Genomic DNA, 18,176 nt, shown 5'->3' with positions numbered 1-18,176 from the left:
CCCACTCTTCCCCCACAACTCCTCTCAGCCCAGGGCAGTGAGATGGGACTTAACTGTTTGACCCCGGGGCACCGAGTCACACGGCCAACATTGAACAAGGGTTCCCAATTTTTGGGGGGCGCTGGAAGTGTATAAGAGGGTGCCGCCCCACTCATCTACTTGCCGTTGCCTTGCCCCCACCTTACCTGTAATTCACCATCACCTGGCTGATAGTCCCTCTGCTGGAACACCTAGGTCCTTCTGCGGGGCCCTTCAGCCCTTTCTTCCTCTTTTAATCAATTCCAGCCCATTCTGTTCCTCAACTCAGAGATAGAACCCAGGAGTCCTGACTCCCAGCCCCCAGCTCTCCTCCAAGAGCTGGGCTAAAACCCAGGAGTCTTGACTCTATCTCCATCTCCAACTCCCACAATCAGAAACAGAATCCAGGAGTAGAGCTGGGTAAGTAATGAATTTTTTGGTTCCGAGCAATTGAAAACTATAGTAGAACCGCAGCATTACGAATGCCAGGGTTAGAAACTGACTGGTCAACCACACACCTCATTGGGAACAGAAAGTATGCAATCAGGCAGTCACAGAGACAAAAAACAAAAAACAAATCCAGTGCTGTGGTAAATGTAAATGACATTAAAAAAAAAAGGGAAAGTTTTAAAATTAGTATTTGACAAGGGTAAGAAATTATTTCTTTTAAATTAGGAGGGTTAAAAGCAACATTTTTCTTCTGCATAGTAAAGTTTCAAAGCTGTATTAAGTCAATATTCAGTTATAAACTTTTTGAAAGAACCGCCAAACGCTTTGTTCAGAGTTATGAACATTGCAGAATTATGAACAACCCCCATTCCCGAAGGGTTTGTAACTCTGAGGCCCTACTGTGGTTTTGTCTTGGGTTGAACCAAACCCCATATTATTCCAAATTTTTGGCAAAATAAAAAGTCAAAAAATTCCATGGCACCTGGACAGGAAACATTTCTGTTTGACCTGACTGGAAATGTTTTTTTTCAGTTTGGGGCATTTGGACAAAAGCAGAGGACTAAAGCCACAAAATGGCTGGTGGGGACGGGTTCCCTTGTAACTTTCAGCTGAGCAGTGAGAGCACTCACCCAGGGCTGTGGGAAAACCCAGTTCAAATCCCCCCTCTGCCTGTCAAGGGGAAGGGATTAGACCAGAGATCTGCCCCCTCTCAGCTGGGGACTTTTCACTCGCTCCACTTGGAGCTGCCCTGCCCCACTTTGGCTGGATCGCTCTTGGAGCAAGGCCTGGAAACTGGGTTGCCCACATCTGAGGTGCAGGCGTTAACCAGAGTCATTCTCAAGGGCGGTCCCAGGCCCAATGGCTACTCAGCGTCACCATGCTTGACAATTGAGGTGAATAAATTCATACAAATTTTGCCCCGTTCTACCCAGGAGTCCTGGTCTAACCCACTAGACCTTCTAACCACCCCAGGATAGGGCTAGAACCCACAAATCCTGGCTCCCACGCCTCCCTTCTCTACCCCACTGTACCCCCCAGAGCAAGGCTAGAACTCCAGACTCCTCACTTCTAATCCTCCTGCCCCAGCCTCACCACTTGAAACCAGGCAAATACCAGCTGACTCTGAAATGGTGATCTCCTGCTTGAATGGTGGCTTTTATACTCTAGGGTCTCTGCTGCCGGGATTGCCTCTGGTGCTGTGTTTGTCCAGCACCGAGCACATGGGACCCAGTCATGACGGGCGATGCTGGGACTACAGCACAGCAATGAAATCTCTCTCCCCCTCGGATACAGAGCCACCTGCATTACCCTGTTAATCTCCCAGTAATTGCTAATGGGTGCCCTTTCCCGGGCCAGGAGGTCACCTGATTCCTTTGTTCTCCAACCATTTAGCTATCACCTTGCAGGGGGGAAGGGCCCAGGCCATCAGTTGCCAGGAGACAGAGTGTCTGCCATTTACGTACACTGGCCCTTTGCTCTGTAACAATTACACCCTCCTCCCTGATCAATGGCCATAAAAAGTAGACACCACATTCGGTAAATATTTGCTGTCAGGTATCTGGGATCTGCCTATTTGCTGTCAGATATCTGGGATCTGCCTTTGATTTGCAGTAAAAACGTTTTATTGCAGCCAGAGCAGCAGATTTCCCTCTGAACCAAATCCTAGTGGGAATATGCAGCAGAAGGAGGCGGGTAAACCTCAGTACTGACATAAAAAGGGTAATCTATTTTTTTAGAATGTTACCTCAGTACAAACTTGCCTGTGCCTTCACTGAACTAAAGAGACACTCACAATTATTTTTATCCAGGATATTTGGAGAATGTAACAACTGGCATGCCTATATTTTTACTTGCTCATGTGAATTAAAGAAATTCAAGGAGGATTTTACTTTCTGCCTGTTACATTCATGGCACACACAGAGAAAAGTTAGATAAAAACATACAATACTCTCGCTAGAAAGAACCAATTTTATTTCTTATAAGCTTGAATCTTAACCCACAAGAATCCAAAAACAGAGAGAGATCAAACAGACTGCTCCCTAAGACACAATTCACCCAACTTACTCCAGGCAGGTTCTCTGCAGATTGATGGTGCTGAAGACCCAGATCAAAATGCTCCCCCTCAGAGCCCCATAGCCTGTCAGCAGGATCGGGGAACCCCTTGCACTTGAAGTAATAGCTTTCTAACACATCACCCAGTCACCAGGGATAGGCCACGTGTGAGGAAAGACAGCATATCTCTGGCCAGAAAACCATCTTTATGACACTCAAGTTGTCTACACAGGCTCTAAAACATAATTTACATAACTTGCATCTTCCTTTCTCTCTCTAGACTCTCTTCTTTTGTGCTATGTTTCGAAAAGGTAGATAAGCATTGTTTGTTGTGAGCAGTAATTAATTGAAGTCTTTAGTTGCAAGTTGTAAATAAACTGGGAATGGCAGGTGTTAAAGCCACTTGGGTCAAAAGGCAAACAAACCAATTGGATCTTACCAAAGACCAGGAGAGCAGTCTGGTAGACGGATGAGATTATCTCAAGAACAAAACAAGGAGGATGTTTGTGGTTTAAAGAGTCCCGATTGAAAGGAATGTCTAAGTGCTCTGTATTCAGGATCAAAGAGGCTGACACTGAAGATCCTTATCAGAAGCCATAGTAGTGGGAATTTCTCCCTTCTCTCTTTATAGCAATAAACCTCCATTTAAACCCCTACCAATGTCTTATTGAAAGTAAAACCTTCTTAAATAAGCGCTCTCAAAGGCTGTATCCCTGCAATTTGAAGAAAGACACTGATGCTTGGAAAATGTTTTGCAGAGGATATGGGTGATTTCTGTCTAACTTATGCCCAAATAAATCTGTTAGTCTTTAAGGTGCCACTGGACTCCTCATTTCTGTCTAACTTGTTTCTGTTCAATGGTGCAAGCTTTTGTTGCTACTTATATTCCTGAAGACGGCTCTAGCTTCTTTGGAGATGCATGTTTGCAAATATTTTACCTAAGTGCATAGCTTCTGATATCATGGCTATGGCAATGGTGAGATGCTCTATGTGCCATGGAATCCAATGACCTTACTGGCCTGTTTTCTAATCAATAAGTCACTGGAGTGTGGGCTATTTATCGTCCTTGGGGAATCTACATTTAAAACAATGCAGTGGTGCAACTTCAGCCATTCAAGCCTTGGAAAAGATGAGAGCCTCTGCTCCAAAGACCGTGATGGAGAAACGACAGTAACAGCTATGAATTTAGCCGTATGGAGTGGAAATCTATCAACTTCATGAAAAAACTCATACAGATACAGACAGACATCTTCCTTTCCAAATGCAAACAGATGGACATCATACCAAAAGGACTGAAGGTAAACAATCCATTACAATCTACATACCACAGAGACTATGCTGACAGCTTGTGCCACACGCTCTCAAAGAAACTGCGGAATCACCTGATCGGCATCCTCTACAGCAAACAGGGAAAGATTAAGAATGAGCTCTCAAAACTGGATACTCTCATAAAAAACCAACCTTCCACACAAACTTCCTCATGGCTGGACTTTACAAAAACTAGACAAGCCATTTACAACACACACTTTGCTTCTCTACAAAAGAAAAAGGACACTAAACTATCTAAACTACTACATGCCACAAGGGGCCACAACAGTGGTTCCCTTAACCCACCCAGCAATATTGTTAATCTATCCAACTATACTCTTTGCCCAGCAGAAGAATCTGTCCTATCTTGGGGCCTCTCCTTCTACCCCTCCACTCCCACGAACATGATACAGTTCTGTGGTGACTTAGAATCCTATTTTCGACACCTCCGACTCAAGGAATATTTCCAACACACTTCTGAACAACATACTAACCCACAGAGAGGTGCCTACCAAGACTACAAAAAGAAGGATTCTGGGTGGACTCCTCCTGAAGGTCAAAACAACAGACTGGACTTCTACATAGAGTGCTTCCGCCGACATACACGGGCTGAAATTGTGGAAAAGCAGCATCACTTACCCCATAACCTTAGCTGTGCAGAATACAATGCCATCCACAGCCTCAGAAACAACTCTGACTTCATAATCAAAAAGGCTGACAAAGGAGGTCATCATGAATAGGTCGGAATATGAACAAGAGGCTGCTAAGCAGCTCTCCAACACCACTTTCTACAAGCCATTACCCTCTGATCCCACTGAGGGTTACCAAAAGAAACTACAGCATTTGCTCAAGAAACTCCCTGAAAAAGCACAAGAACAAATCCGTACAGACACACTCCTGGAACCCCGACCTGGGGTATTCTATCTGTTACCCAGGATCCATAAAGCTGGAAATCCCGGACGCCCCATTATCTCAGGTATTGGCACCCTGACAGCAGGATTGTCTGGCTATGTAGATTCCCTCCTCAGTCCCTATGCTACCAGCACTCCCACCCATCTTCGAGACACCACTGACTTCCTGAGGAAACTACAATCCGTCGATGATCTTCCTGAAAACACCATCCTGGCCATTATGGATGTAGAAGCCCTCTACACCAGCATTCCACACAAAGATGGACTACAAGCCATCAGGAACAGTATCCCCGATAATGTCACGGCTAACCTGGTGGCTGAACTTTGTGACTTTGTCCTCACCCATAACTATTTCACATTTGGGGACAATGTATACCTTCAAATCAGCGGCACTGCTATAGGTACCCGCATGACCCCACAGTATGCCAACATTTTTATGGCTGACTTAGAGCAACGCTTCCTCAGCTCTCGTCCCCTAATGCCCCTACTCTACTTGCGCTACATTGATGACATCTTCATCATCTGGACCCATGGAAAAGAAGCCCTTGAGGAATTCCATGATTTCAACAATTTCCATCCCACCATCAATCCTGGACCAGTCCACACAAGAGATCCGCTTCCTGGACACTACGGTGCTAATAAGCGATGATCACATAAACACCACCCTAATCCGGAAACCTACTGACCGCTTGTCATAAATATAAAGGGAATCTTAAAATCCCTGCTGGCCAGAGGAAAAACCCTTTCTCCTGTAAAGGGTTAAGAAGCTAGGATAACCTCACTGGCACCTGACCAAAATGACCAGTGAGGAGACAAGTTACTTTCAAAGCTGGAGGGAGGGAAAAACAAAGGGTCTGTGTCTGTCTGGGTGATGCTTTTGCCGGGGACAGAACAGGAATGGAGTCTTAGAAGTTAGTAAGTAATCTAGCTAGATATGCATTAGATTCTGATTTCTTTAAATGGCTGAGAAAATAAGCTGTGCTGAATAGAATGGATATTCCTGTTTTTGTGTCTTTCTTGTAACTTAAGGTTTTGCCTAGAGGGATTCTCTATGATTTGAATCTAATTACCCTGTAAGGTATTTACCATCCTGATTTAAAGAAGTGATTCTTTTTACTGTCTCTTCTATTAAAATTCTTCTTTTAAGAAAACTGAATGCTTTTTCATTGTTCTTAAGATCCAAGGGTTTGGGTCTGTGGTCACCTATGCAAATTGGTGAGGTTTTTTACCAAACTTTCCCAGGAAGGGGGCTGCAAGGTCTTGGTGAGGATTTTTGGGGGAAAGACGTTTCTAAATGGCTCTTTCCGAAGAAAAAACCCGGTTAGACGTTTGGTGCTGGCAGCGAAAGTCCAAGGGCAAAAGGTGAAATAGTTTGTACCTTTGGGAAGTTTTAACCTAAGCTGTTAAAAGTAAGCTTAGGAGGTTTTCATGCAGGTCCCCACATTTGTACCCTAGAGTTCAAAGTGGGGAAGGAACCTTGACACCGCTATTCCTACCTACATGCCTCCAACTTTCATCCAGACCACACCACACGATCCATTGTCTACAGCCAAGCTCTACGATACAACCGCATTTGCTCCACCCCTCAGACAGAGACAAATGCCTACAAGATCTCTATCAAGTATGCTTACAACTACAATACCCACCTGCTGAAGTGAAGAAACAGATTGACAGAGCCAGGAGAGTACCCAGAAGTCACCTACTACAGGACAGGTCCAACAAAGAAAATAACAGAACGCCACAAGCCATCCCCTTCAGTCCCCAACTAAAACCTCTCCAACGCATCATCAAGGATCTACAACTTATCCTGAAGGACGACCCATCACTCTCACAGATCTTGGGAGACAGTTCAGTCCTTGCTTACAGCCCCCCAACCTGAAGCAAATACTCACCAGCAACCACACACCAGAACCACTAACCCAGGAACCTATCCTTGCAACAAAGCCCGTTGCCAACTGTGTTCACATATCTATTAAGGGGACACCATCATAGGGCCTAATCGCATCAGCCACACTATCAGAGGCTCGTTCACCTTCACATCTACCAATGTGATAGATGCCATCATGTGCCAGCAATGCCTCTCTGTCATGTACATTGGCCAAACTGGACAGTCTCTACGTAAAAGAATAAATGGACACAAATCAGACATCAAGAATTATAACATTCAAAAACCAGTCGGAAAACATTACAATCTCTCTGATCACTCGATTACAGACCTAAAAGTGGCAATACTTCAACAAAAAAACTTCAAAAACAGACTCCAATGAGAGACTGCTGAATTGGAATTAATTTGAAAACTGGATACAATTAATTTAGGCTTGAATAGAGACTGGGAGTGGATGGGTCATTACACAAAGTAAAACTATTTCCCCATGTTTATTCCACCCACCCCTCACCCCCCACTGTTGCTCAGACGTTCTTGTCAACTGCTGGAAATGGCCCACCTTGATTATCACTACAAAAGGTTCCCCCATCCCCACTCTCCTACTGGTAATAGCTCACCTTAAGTGATCACTCTGGTTACAGCGTGTATGGTAAAACCCATTTTTTCATGTTCTCTATGTATATAAATCTCCCCACTGTATTTTCCACTGAATGCAGCCGATGAAGTGAGCTGTAGCTCATGAAAGCTTATGCTCAAATAAATTTGTTAGTCTCTAAGGTGCCATAAGTACTCCTTTTCTTTTGGCTGTTCCAATGTCACAGCTGTCTTTGAGAATGAATAACGTTTTTAAAGAACTGTGATGTGGAACGTTTGGACCTATTTGAGGTACATTTTAAGTTTCTGTGAAATCCCGATGAAGCAAACAGGATAGATTCGAAAATGGGCTGGATGTTAATGGAGCTATAATTATATTTAAAAACTCCTTTCTGTTACATGGTAAACTATTCTAAGATGTCTTCCATTATTTAGATAGACTTCAAATGTGCACTATAAAAAGGAGGGACAAACATTCTAATGGACCCCATTCCTGTCTCCCTGACCATCGCATTCAGGGAACCAGAAGAGACAACAGAAGCATTCGTTCAACTGGAGAAGGGGCCATACCCTGAGAAGTTTGGTCACTAAAACAGCTGGAAGCACATGGTGAGAAACTTTGCTTAAACTGGATCTAGTTTCTTAAGTTAGGCCCTAGTTGTGTTTTAACTTTTATTTTCTTGAAAACATTTCTGTCTTGTATGCCTCATTACTTGGAGTGACTTCAAATCTCTCTCTTTGACTTAATAAACTTGTTTCATTGTGAGTGATTACATCAAAGTGTCTGGGAAACTCCAATTGGGGGTGGCAGGTTATGTGCTTATTATTTCTATGAAAGCAATAACAGACTTTACATAAACTTGTATAGTGCAGGAAAGGGCTGGGGGTAGGTCTGGGACTGGGGGTGTCCTGGGGTCGCTCTGCAGCACAACCGAGGCTGGTAGGAGCCAAGGTGTGGCTGTCTGGCTGCAGCACGCACACAGACACAGCTGGGAGTCACTTGCATGCTGAAGGCTGTTTGTGAGCAGTCCAGGCAGGAGGCTGCAGCAGCAAAGCAGTATAAAGGGCCAGAAGGCAGGGGAGATCCAGCTGCTCATCGCTCTGGACTGTACGCTGGGTATGTCATAGGGACCAGCGCTGAAAATGCCGCACAGAACAGAGACGTGACAGACCCGACGTCCCACAGGAGAACCAAGAATGGAACCAAGAAGTCATAATTCCTTAGCTGGTGCCCGATACATGAGTCCTCAGCTCTGGCCTGGCCAGAATTAAACATATGGCTTTGCAGGAGACGTTTTTCTCTTTCCAGTCATGTGAAAAATGCCAGTGGGTGACAACAGTGTCTCCTAAGGCCTGAGCCACCCACATGCTGCCGAGGAAATGAACCAGGGGGAAAATATTCTTGAAAACACTCATCTAGAGCCCAGTGAAAATTGAATTCACAGCTCCTGGCTTACAACAGCAGGGCTCTGCAATGGATCCAGAAGGGGACAAAGGTCACCCCTTGAAAATATTTTCACCTCCAATGGGCTGCAGGGAGCACACTGGGCAGTGCCACTGACTGTACGCTGCCTGGCCCTGACTGAGCCACAGCCCCATCTCTGCCTCAGTTTCCCACACCTGTGGAATCGGGGTGAAGATCCTGGCTTGGTCTGTGTAAAGGGCTTAGAGGGGCCTGCGATGGAGGCCGAGTGCTACAAAGGGGCACTGCAGTGCTGATGGTGGCTGTATGTGCCCTGCTATTCTGGTGGGAGGCAATTCACAAAGGCAGGTTCAGGGTGTGAACTCCCCAGCTCTACAGGGCTTCTTGTGAAAATGGGCATGAAAGGGATGCATCAAGGCAAGGTCCAAAATTTCCCCCTGGGGTAGACAATGGATCGCACCCCAAAACTAATCCCCAGAGAGATCCCCCCATTCAGAACTTCTTTGTAACCCCCTCCCATCTCTCCCATAGCTGATCCCCAGAGGCTTATGAGTCAGATGGGGGACCTGAGCTGGGATTTTGAAAGGAGCCTTCCAGAGCCAGGTGCCCTAATACCACAAGAGATCCCCTAACTCCCTTAGGCCCCTTTGCAGACCCCAGCCACAGTCCTCCAGCAGTAAGATTCTTAGGCTTTGTTACACCATCACTTTTGTCGGCAAAACTTTGTTGGTCAACAGTGTGAAAAAACACCCTCCTGACTGACAGAAGTTTCATCAAGAAAAGCGCCAGTGTGAACATGACTATGTCGACGGGAGATGCTCTCTTCAATGGGCACAGAGCAACTACAAAGTAGATCTTACCGTGGTGCAGCTGCAGCTGTCCAGCGGTGCCACTGTAAGTTGTGTCATGTAGACACAGCCTACGTGTCCCACAGGTACCCAAGTAGCGCTGGTTGGACGGTCAACCCAGCTTTGCACAGCATGGGAGGCTAAATGTCGCCCCGTGGCAATCAGGTCCTCTCAACCTGGCCTCTTTATTTTATTCTCCTTTAAAGAAATGAGCTGCTAGCCTGAGCTCTGAGCTTCCCTCTCTACATGAACTGATCCTGCCACTCTCGCGTGCTTTGCCTTCTGAAATTCTGCAGCTGACAGGTAAGATCTAAACTGCTGGAAACTCCTGCTCCAGTTCTCAGAGGAGCCAGGGTGGGGTCTGCCAAGCTCTCTGCTCGAATCCCTAGGTGACAAGTTCTTTCCTACACGCAGGAGTCCCAAAACCTCCCCACCCCACCTCTCTAACCCACTAGACCCCATTCCCCGCTTAGAGTTGGAGTTAGGACCCAGCTGTCCAGGATCTCAGCGCCCCCGCCCCACCCAAACCGCTAGACTCCATTCCCCACCCCCCCAACCAGAGCTGGGGAGAGAACCCAGGAGTCCTGACTAAAATGGATTCCACTCCAAAACTAATCCCCAGAGAGAATCCCCTTGGAGGGGCTGCTCTAATCTACTGGACCCCACTCCTATTCTAGACCTGGGGATAGAACCCAGGAATCTCCACTCCCAGACCCCTGCTTTTCCAATTACTTTCTTGTCTTCTCCTCCCAGAGCTGGGGCTAGAATCCAGGAACCCTGATTCCCAGCCCCACTGCTCTAATTCCCAGGATTCCCTTCTCATCCCTGATAGAACCCAGGGAGCTGGACTTCCAGCATTCCAACTGCTAGACCCCCACCTCCTCCCACAGCTGGAAATAGGACCCAAGTGCTCTGACACCCAATTGCACCTGCCCTCACCACCTGAAGTCCTGCCCTCCAGCAGCCAATTAACTGAGCCATCTCCTCTGCCTACACCTGTGGGCTTTCCAGTGTGAAGATTCAGAGCCTCTCAGGAACTAACTGTGGTGTGGTCTCCTCCTGGGCAAAGACCTGGTTTCTCAGCTCCTGTCCCCTTGGATAATAGGTGAGCTGTCTGCATAATGTTGCTGACACTGTCCTCCCATAGCTGTCGGTTATATACAGCCCGGGATGGTGGGAGGGACACCCGGGCTCAGCTAACACTGCGGAATGGGCAGCGTTGTGCAACCAGTGCCGGTAATGTTAGAGGGCTTATTCCTTCACTCTCTCACATCCCTGGTCCTTCTCGCATGAACAGAGGGCAACAACACCTGAAGTCCGAAGGTGCAACAATTCAATGTTTATTGGGGTGAACTTCCAGGAAACTTAAATCCAAGTTCTTTTTCCCTTATTTTCAAATCTCAACTTACTTCCTGTTTGCCCCTAATTTATATAGTAATATTCTCAGCTATTCCTTAACCAATCATTTTACTGAAATGTACCTAACCAATCCTAACATATTGTAACATAATTCTCTAACCAATTATATCCCACTACCCTAATTAACTTACACCTAGCAAAATTAATTATACAGCAGACAGAAACAATTAGAGAACCAGACAGATTTACAATAGAAAAGTGGGGTCCATAAAGATAAAAACTATTGTATTTGTGAATACAGACTAACACGGCTGCTACTCTGAAAACTATTGAGAAGTGATTTCTTGCCAGACAGGATGCTATCAAACTAAGTTTTCTTTAACCATCTTTCTCTGGAGGCGATGGGCATTATCAGAACAGGATTGTATTCCTAACAGCCCAATAGCACCTGATTTCAATGTGCCTACTCTGGAATGTGTGGATGTGTGGAAATCCACACTTAAAATAGTTCAGTGCCTGGGCAGGGTGGCACTAGATACGCCTCAAGTACTGGACGGGAGACCCGTTGCGGCAGACCAAGCGGATACGGGCCATGGTGGAGCTGCCCTGGTAGAGGCACGGGCCCTTGGGCAGGCGGGTGCAGACGGTCAGCTGGAAGGTGCCCAGGCTGTCGCGGACATCTTGCCCAGAGCTTATCCCCGAGCTGCAGACGGCTTTCAGCTGGGCCTCGCTGGCGTGGACGAAGGTGTTCTTGCCCTGGCAGCGGATGCTACGCTTCCCCATCATGGTGGTGCAGTACAGCTGGTTGTTCTCAGCCCATGACTTCGGGAAGTCGAGATGCCTCTTCAGGAATTTATCATACTGGACGTTGGCTGTCGAGAGTGCCAGGCAGGTGGCTGCCAGGCAGAGCAGGGGCAGGAGAGCCGGGCGGGGTGACTTTGGGGCCATGGCGGGGCCAGCCCTGGGTTTGTCTGTAGTAGGGAGAACGGGGCCTGCAGGACAGAGACACCATGGGGAGCTGCTTCTAGTGTGGAGCATCCTGGCACCAAATGCTCCTCCGACCCCAAAGCTCTGCCCCCGCCTATAGTCCTCCCAGTCTTCCCCCTCCCATTATCCCCCCCACTCTGCCCCCAAATCTTTGCCCCTCACATTATACCCCCATTCTGCCCCCTCACATTATCCCCCCCAATCTGCCTCCTCTCCTTATCTCTCCGCTCTGCCTCTAAACTTGTGCCCCCTCCCATGGTCCCCCCACTCTGCCCCCAAGGCCCCACCTCCTCTCATCCCCCCACTCTGCCCCCACAGCTCCGCCCTCTCCCTTGGTCCCCCCCACTCTGCCCCCAGAGCCTTGCCCCTCCCACCCCACCACCAAAGACCCCCCCTGTTCTAACCACTAGACCCCACTTCCCTCCCCGAGCCGGGCTAGAGCCAGAGGTAGAACATGATGAATAATGGGTGTTGGGGCCATCACACGCAACTCAATATGTGTCTTTGGTTTGGGGCAGCAGGAGAACAAAATATTCTGAAACTTTCAACCAGCTGACAAGGTGAAAACAAGTCATGTCAGGTGGAAACCAAACCTGCCACTGCACCCCAACGGGACAGGTTTCCCTTCCGTATCAGCACTTGGATTAAAGTAGAGGAGGACAAGATTTCCTGAAGGCTGGAGTCAGGCCTCCCTTTAACCTGTCACCTAGTGGGCTGGGGAGCTAGCGGGTATGTGGGGCCTGGGTTCAAATCCCCCCTCTGCCTGCCGAGGAGCAGGAGTTGAATAGGGGCTCATAGGGGTTAAGGGAAGAGGAGGCTTGGGACACAGAGAAGGGGAACATTTGTGGGGGGAGTGATAGGGAGACTGGTGGAGCATTGGGGAAGGAGATCCTGTCAGCCTCATATTACCCTCCTGTATATGTGCCACAATCAGTGGGGCCCCCAGCCCCTCCCACTGGGGTGTGACCTCCCCCTTCCCTGTCCCCCTCATGTGAACCAGATTCTGGGGGGCTTGCTTGTCTCAGAGCATCTGAGCCTTTTCTCTACCCCACTGTGTGAGCTAGGATCTGGGGGTCCCTGGCCCCCAGAGGTGTCTGAGCCCTGTCTCCATTCCCTGACCTCTGTGTGAGTGCCAGGATCTGGGGGCGGGGAGGGAACTGCACATTTATGGGCATCTGACCTCTCATCCCTGCCTCCTTCATGTGAGCCAGAATCTGGAGGGGGCTTGTCTTTCTGGGGTTCTCTGAGCACCACTCTAACCCCTATGTGAACCAGGGTCTGGGGCAGAACTGGCCTTCTGCACAAGGAGTTTACAACAGGCATGTTCGGCCACACATGTATTAACAGGGCATAGCAGGGCAGCGCTGAAAGCGGCCCTAGTTAAGATTACATGGGCAGCCTTACCTGAGTGTTTCCCGCTTTCCAGATCTTTCAGTTTTGTTCAGCTCAGAGTTCTGCCAGGGGACGACCCACCACCAAGCACCCTACACTCCGCGCTGTTCATCAGGCAGAGTCTCCCACATCCCCGATAAGTGACCAAACCTCGGGGCTAAAGGGCCAGTATTTTCTTCTCAGCCATCCTGTACCTCTCATCTTCCTCTGCTTTTGTCAGAATACCCAGCCTCAAAATGAAAAATTCCCACCTGACTCAGAGCCTCTCGCATGGCCATTTCTGTCACATTTTGATCTCTCAGGTTCAGCCAACTCAGGAATTTGGAGCTCATTTTGGGTCGACTGAAAGGGCGTTTGTTTGGAGAACAAATGACTATCGGCTGAAAGGTTCTTGGCCAGCTCTGCCCAGGAGTTCTGGCTCATGGCCTCCACCTACTGTGACCCACCAGCCCCAATGAGCCCCCAGAGCTAGAAAGACACCTCAGAACCTGACCCCAGCTGGGTTGCCAACTCACCCTGTCCTGTGGCTTGTCTGGGAGCTGGATCTGGAACGTGTCTGAGCCTCCTCCCACTCTGGGGCCCTTATATGGAGCCCGAGGGCAGGAGACACACAATGAGCAACTCAGCAAACACAGCTGGGGAGCAGAGACTCCCAGTCAATGGCCATAAAAAGTAGGCACCGAGTAGGTAAATATTTGCTCTCAAGTGTCAAAGATTGCCCATGCCCCTCAATCTCAACTCACAGCCCCCTGCTATTCCAGCCCTACCCGCAACACAGCTTTAGCAGCATCCCTCAATCCTGACCCACACCTCCTCCCATTCCTCCACACCCTCCCTCTATCCCCCATTCAACCCAGCAGCCACAACGCCCATCTCTAATACACCTGTGACACCCATTACCATGGTCTCTGGTCGCTGTGTTCTGTCCCCATCCCCACCCCTTTCTCTGCGGGTGGCTTTTATACTACAGGGTCTCTGCTGCCGGGATTGTCCCTGGCACTGTGTTTGTCCAGCAGCAAGTACATGGGACCCATTCATGATGGGGACGCTGGGATACAGCATGACAATGAAATCTCTCCCCCCTTGGACACAGAGCCACCTGCCATACCTTGTTAATCTCCTAGGAATTGGTTAAGGGGGGTTTTGGGAACCCCTAGGGGCTGCCATTGTACAGGGCACTGCACAGTCACAGAGTAAGAAACAACCCCTGCCCAGCAGAGCTTCCAGTGCACATAGAGAGAAAGGTTGGAGGGGAAACTGAGGCACGGGTAGCAAAGCATCAGGGCCAAGGTCACACAACAAGGAACAGAACCCACATGTCCTGGGTCCCAACCCCATTCCCCCTCCTCTAGCCCACAATTCCCGGCTTTTCAAATTATGGACCTTATCCCAGACCCATTGCAACCAACTGCAGTCTTTCCCTGACTGCGGTTCTGGCCCTGCACTGGAAAAGGGGTTACTGCAACCTAATTGTGCAGAAGGTGAAACTGAGGCACAGAGAAGGGAAGTGTCTTGCCCCATTTCCAGAGTCAGGAGTTGAACCCAGGAGTCCTGACTTTCACAGCCCAAGACACTGTGCTGGGAAAACTAAGCTAGTCTCGTCTTTCCTAGCCCAGAGGAGCTCAGAGCAGGATGCTCTTGTCCCACCCTCAGTGAACGAGAACAGCAAAAAGCTCAAACCCGGTGGCTGATGAGGAAATTGTCCTCAGAGCTGGGTGCTGACACAAACCAGCCAGTGTCCTTTTGTTCTGTGTTTGTAGCGCTGAGCACAGTGGGCCACGTGTCCAGCCCCAGGCGGCCTCACTATTCAAACAGTGTCTGTTTGTCTGTGTCCCACCGACCCCACACGTACCTGCCAGCCAGTGATTTATCTACCCGGACTAGCATCCAGCCTTGGAGCGGTGCCAATTCACACCAGCTGGGGACCTGTTCCAAAACCGCCCTGAACATTAGCAGCCTTATCTCCCTCTCCCTCACACCAGCAGCCGAGTTACTCCAGATGCCCAGCACCAGGCGAGCGTGGAGAAGCAGATCCTAGCTCCGTCCATCTCTCTATAGCAGCGGTTTGTCATGCTCTGGTCCATGCGGTCTCCGTGTTCGTGCAAGGTTTATACTTGCCACAGCTCAGCCATGCCTCCGCTGCTGCTCTCCCTGCGTCTGCAGCTACGGTGCTATTGACACTGGCGCTAGCATGCTGAGAACTCGCACAGTCTGTGCACATGAGCAGGGAATCGCACCCCCGGCTTGGGGAGTGGAGACATGGCCTGAGCCCACTCCACAGAATGAACCCCATTCCTGATACATTGTGCAGCCCCTTCAGTCAACCCTTCACTCTCATGCACATGATGCCACCTGGCTCTCCGTGTTCACCACCCTTCATTAAACCGTCTCCTCACCTCCCACCTCGCTGAGGACCATCCCCACAGCAAAAAGACCCCTCTGCCCCAACGACCAACCCCCGAAGATGCTGAGCCAGCGAAAGGATGCTGGCAGTGAAGGTCCAATCCTGCCAAGCCTGGAAGAGGGGGGTTTTCCGTAGAGCTGCCAACCCACCAGGATTGCCCTGGAATCTCCAGGAATGAAAGATTAACCTTTAATTAAAGATTATGGCAAGTGATGAAACCGCCGGGAATATGTCCAACCAAAACTGGCAACCGTAGTTTTCCTCCTTTCACGGAGTTATGGAAAGAGAAGCTGAATAGTGGCCTTCATCCCTGGAGCTCCCCCTGGTGGCCCAGTGCAGCATCGCCATTATATCCCTGCCTCCGTTTCCCCAGTGGTCTTTTGTTATGTATTTTGAGCAGCACCTAATTTATTTAACCCGAAGGTGTCATACAAACAGGCCTTTGCCCCAGCATCTCTACCCAGAGGGCGAGGGGGCTGAGTTCATCTTAGTCCATTAACCTCACTTACGTCCAGGTCCCTTACTGGCCAGCCCCCCATGGCCCAGAATCCGCTTCTGAAGTCAGGGCCTCTGATGACCAGCAGGGAAAGGGTCTCTCTCGCGGGGTCAAACTGCACAGACCCTCCCTCAGAAGAGGATGTCATCCCTCCACTCTGGTGCTGCTCCCTGGTGACGTCCTTCTGCGGGGGAGGCGGAGGAGAGGTTTTCCCTCGGACTTGGAGTGTATAGCACCTCTCTTTCAAAGCAGCTCTGTAGCCTTTTATTCTATTTAATGTTAATCATATCTCAGTGGGTTCGGCTCTGGCAACTACAGTCAAGTTCAACAGAGTCACTTCTGTTCGTTCTAGATTTAGAGTTCACAGGAACACATGAAACCACAGTCCCCCCAGCTCCACTTCACCAGTGGGCCCTGGGGCTTTGAAACTTCCCCTGTGTGTGCAGGGTTCCCCCCCCCCAGTGTCCCAGGGAGACCAGTCTGCCCCAAACCACAGGGAGGAATCCAGCAATGTCCCAACCACCAACCAACCCACCATTCCTGCCCCCATCATGTGACCCAGAATCTTGAGGGGGTTTGTCTTTCTGGGGGGGTGTGAGCACCATTCTACCCCCTCTGGGAAACAGGGTCTAAGGCAGACCTGCCCCTCTTGACAGGGAGTTTACAACAGGCATGCTTGGTGCACATACATGTGTTAACAGGGGATAGTGGTTTCAGAGTAGCAGCCGTGTTAGTCTGTATTCGCAAAAAGAAAAGGAATACCGGTGGCACCTTAGAGACTAACAAATTTATTAGAGCATAAGCTTTCGTGAGCTACAGCTCACTTCATCGGATGCATTTGGTGGAAAAAACAGAGGAGAGATTTATATACACACACACAGAGAATATGAAACAATGGGTTTATCATACACACTGTAAGGAGAGTGATCACTTAAGATAAGCCATCACCAGAAGCAGGGGGGGGAAAGGAGGAAAACCTTTCATGGTGACAAGCAAGGTAGGCTAATTCCAGCAGTTAACAAGAATATCAGAGGAACAGTGGGGGGTGGGGTGGGAGGGAGAAATACCATGGGGAAATAGTTTTACTTTGTGTAATGACTCATCCATTCCCAGTCTCTATTCAAGCCTAAATTAATTGTATCCAGTTTGCAAATTAATTCCAATTCAGCAGTCTCTCGTTGGAGTCTGTTTTTGAAGCTTTTTTGTTGAAGTATAGCCACTCTAAGATCTGTGATCGAGTGACCAGAGAGATTGAAGTGTTCTCCAACTGGTTTTTGAATGTTATAATTCTTTACGTCTGATTTATGTCCATTCATTCTTTTACGTAGAGACTGTCCAGTTTGGCCAATGTACATGGCAGAGGGGCATTGCTGGCACATGATGGCATATATCACATTGGTAGATGCGCAGGTGAACGAGCCTCTGATAGTGTGGCTGATGTGATTAGGCCCTATGATGGTATCCCCTGAATAGATATGTGGACAGAGTTGGCAACGGGCTTTGTTGCAAGGATAGGTTCCTGGGTTAGTGGTTCTGTTGTGTGGTGTGGTTGCTGGTGAGTATTTGCTTCAGATTGGGGGGCTGTCTGTAAGCAAGGACTGGTCTGTCTCCCAAGATCTGTGAGAGTGATGGCTCGTCCTTCAGAATAGGTTGTAGATCCTTGATGATGCGTTGGAGAGGTTTTAGTTGGGGGCTGAAGGTGATGGCTAGTGGCGTTCTGTTGTTTTCTTTGTTGGGCCTGTCCTGTAGTAGGTGACTTCTGGGTACTCTTCTGGCTCTGTCAATCTGTTTCTTCACTTCAGCAGGTGGGTATTGTAGTTGTAGGAATGCATGATAGAGATCTTGTAGGTGTTTGTCTCTGTCTGAGGGGTTGGAGCAAATGCGGTTATATCGTAGCGCTTGGCTGTAGACAATGGATCGAGTGGTATGATCTGGATGAAAGCTAGAGGCATGTAGGTAGGAATAGCGGTCAGTAGGTTTCCGATATAGGGTGGTGTTTATGTGACCATCGCTTATTAGCACCGTAGTGTCCAGGAAGTGGATCCCTGT

General features: G+C 48.8%; 1 protein-coding gene across 1 annotated transcript; it reads right to left on the bottom strand.

Moving 5' to 3' along the window:
• Nucleotides 1–11,070: 11,070 nt before the first annotated feature.
• LOC119842255 (ribonuclease-like) lies at nt 11,071–11,814 on the bottom strand. The gene has a single exon (XM_038370171.2). The coding sequence runs from the start codon at nt 11,794–11,796 to the stop codon at nt 11,380–11,382; it is 417 nt and encodes a 138-aa protein (XP_038226099.1). The 5' UTR covers nt 11,797–11,814; the 3' UTR covers nt 11,071–11,379.
• Nucleotides 11,815–18,176: the final 6,362 nt, after the last annotated feature.

The sequence above is a fragment of the Dermochelys coriacea genome, chromosome 13 (genome assembly GCF_009764565.3).
Source record: "Dermochelys coriacea isolate rDerCor1 chromosome 13, rDerCor1.pri.v4, whole genome shotgun sequence".
Classification (NCBI taxonomy): Eukaryota; Metazoa; Chordata; order Testudines; family Dermochelyidae; genus Dermochelys; species Dermochelys coriacea.
This window is presented reverse-complemented; position numbering and strand designations above follow the sequence as displayed.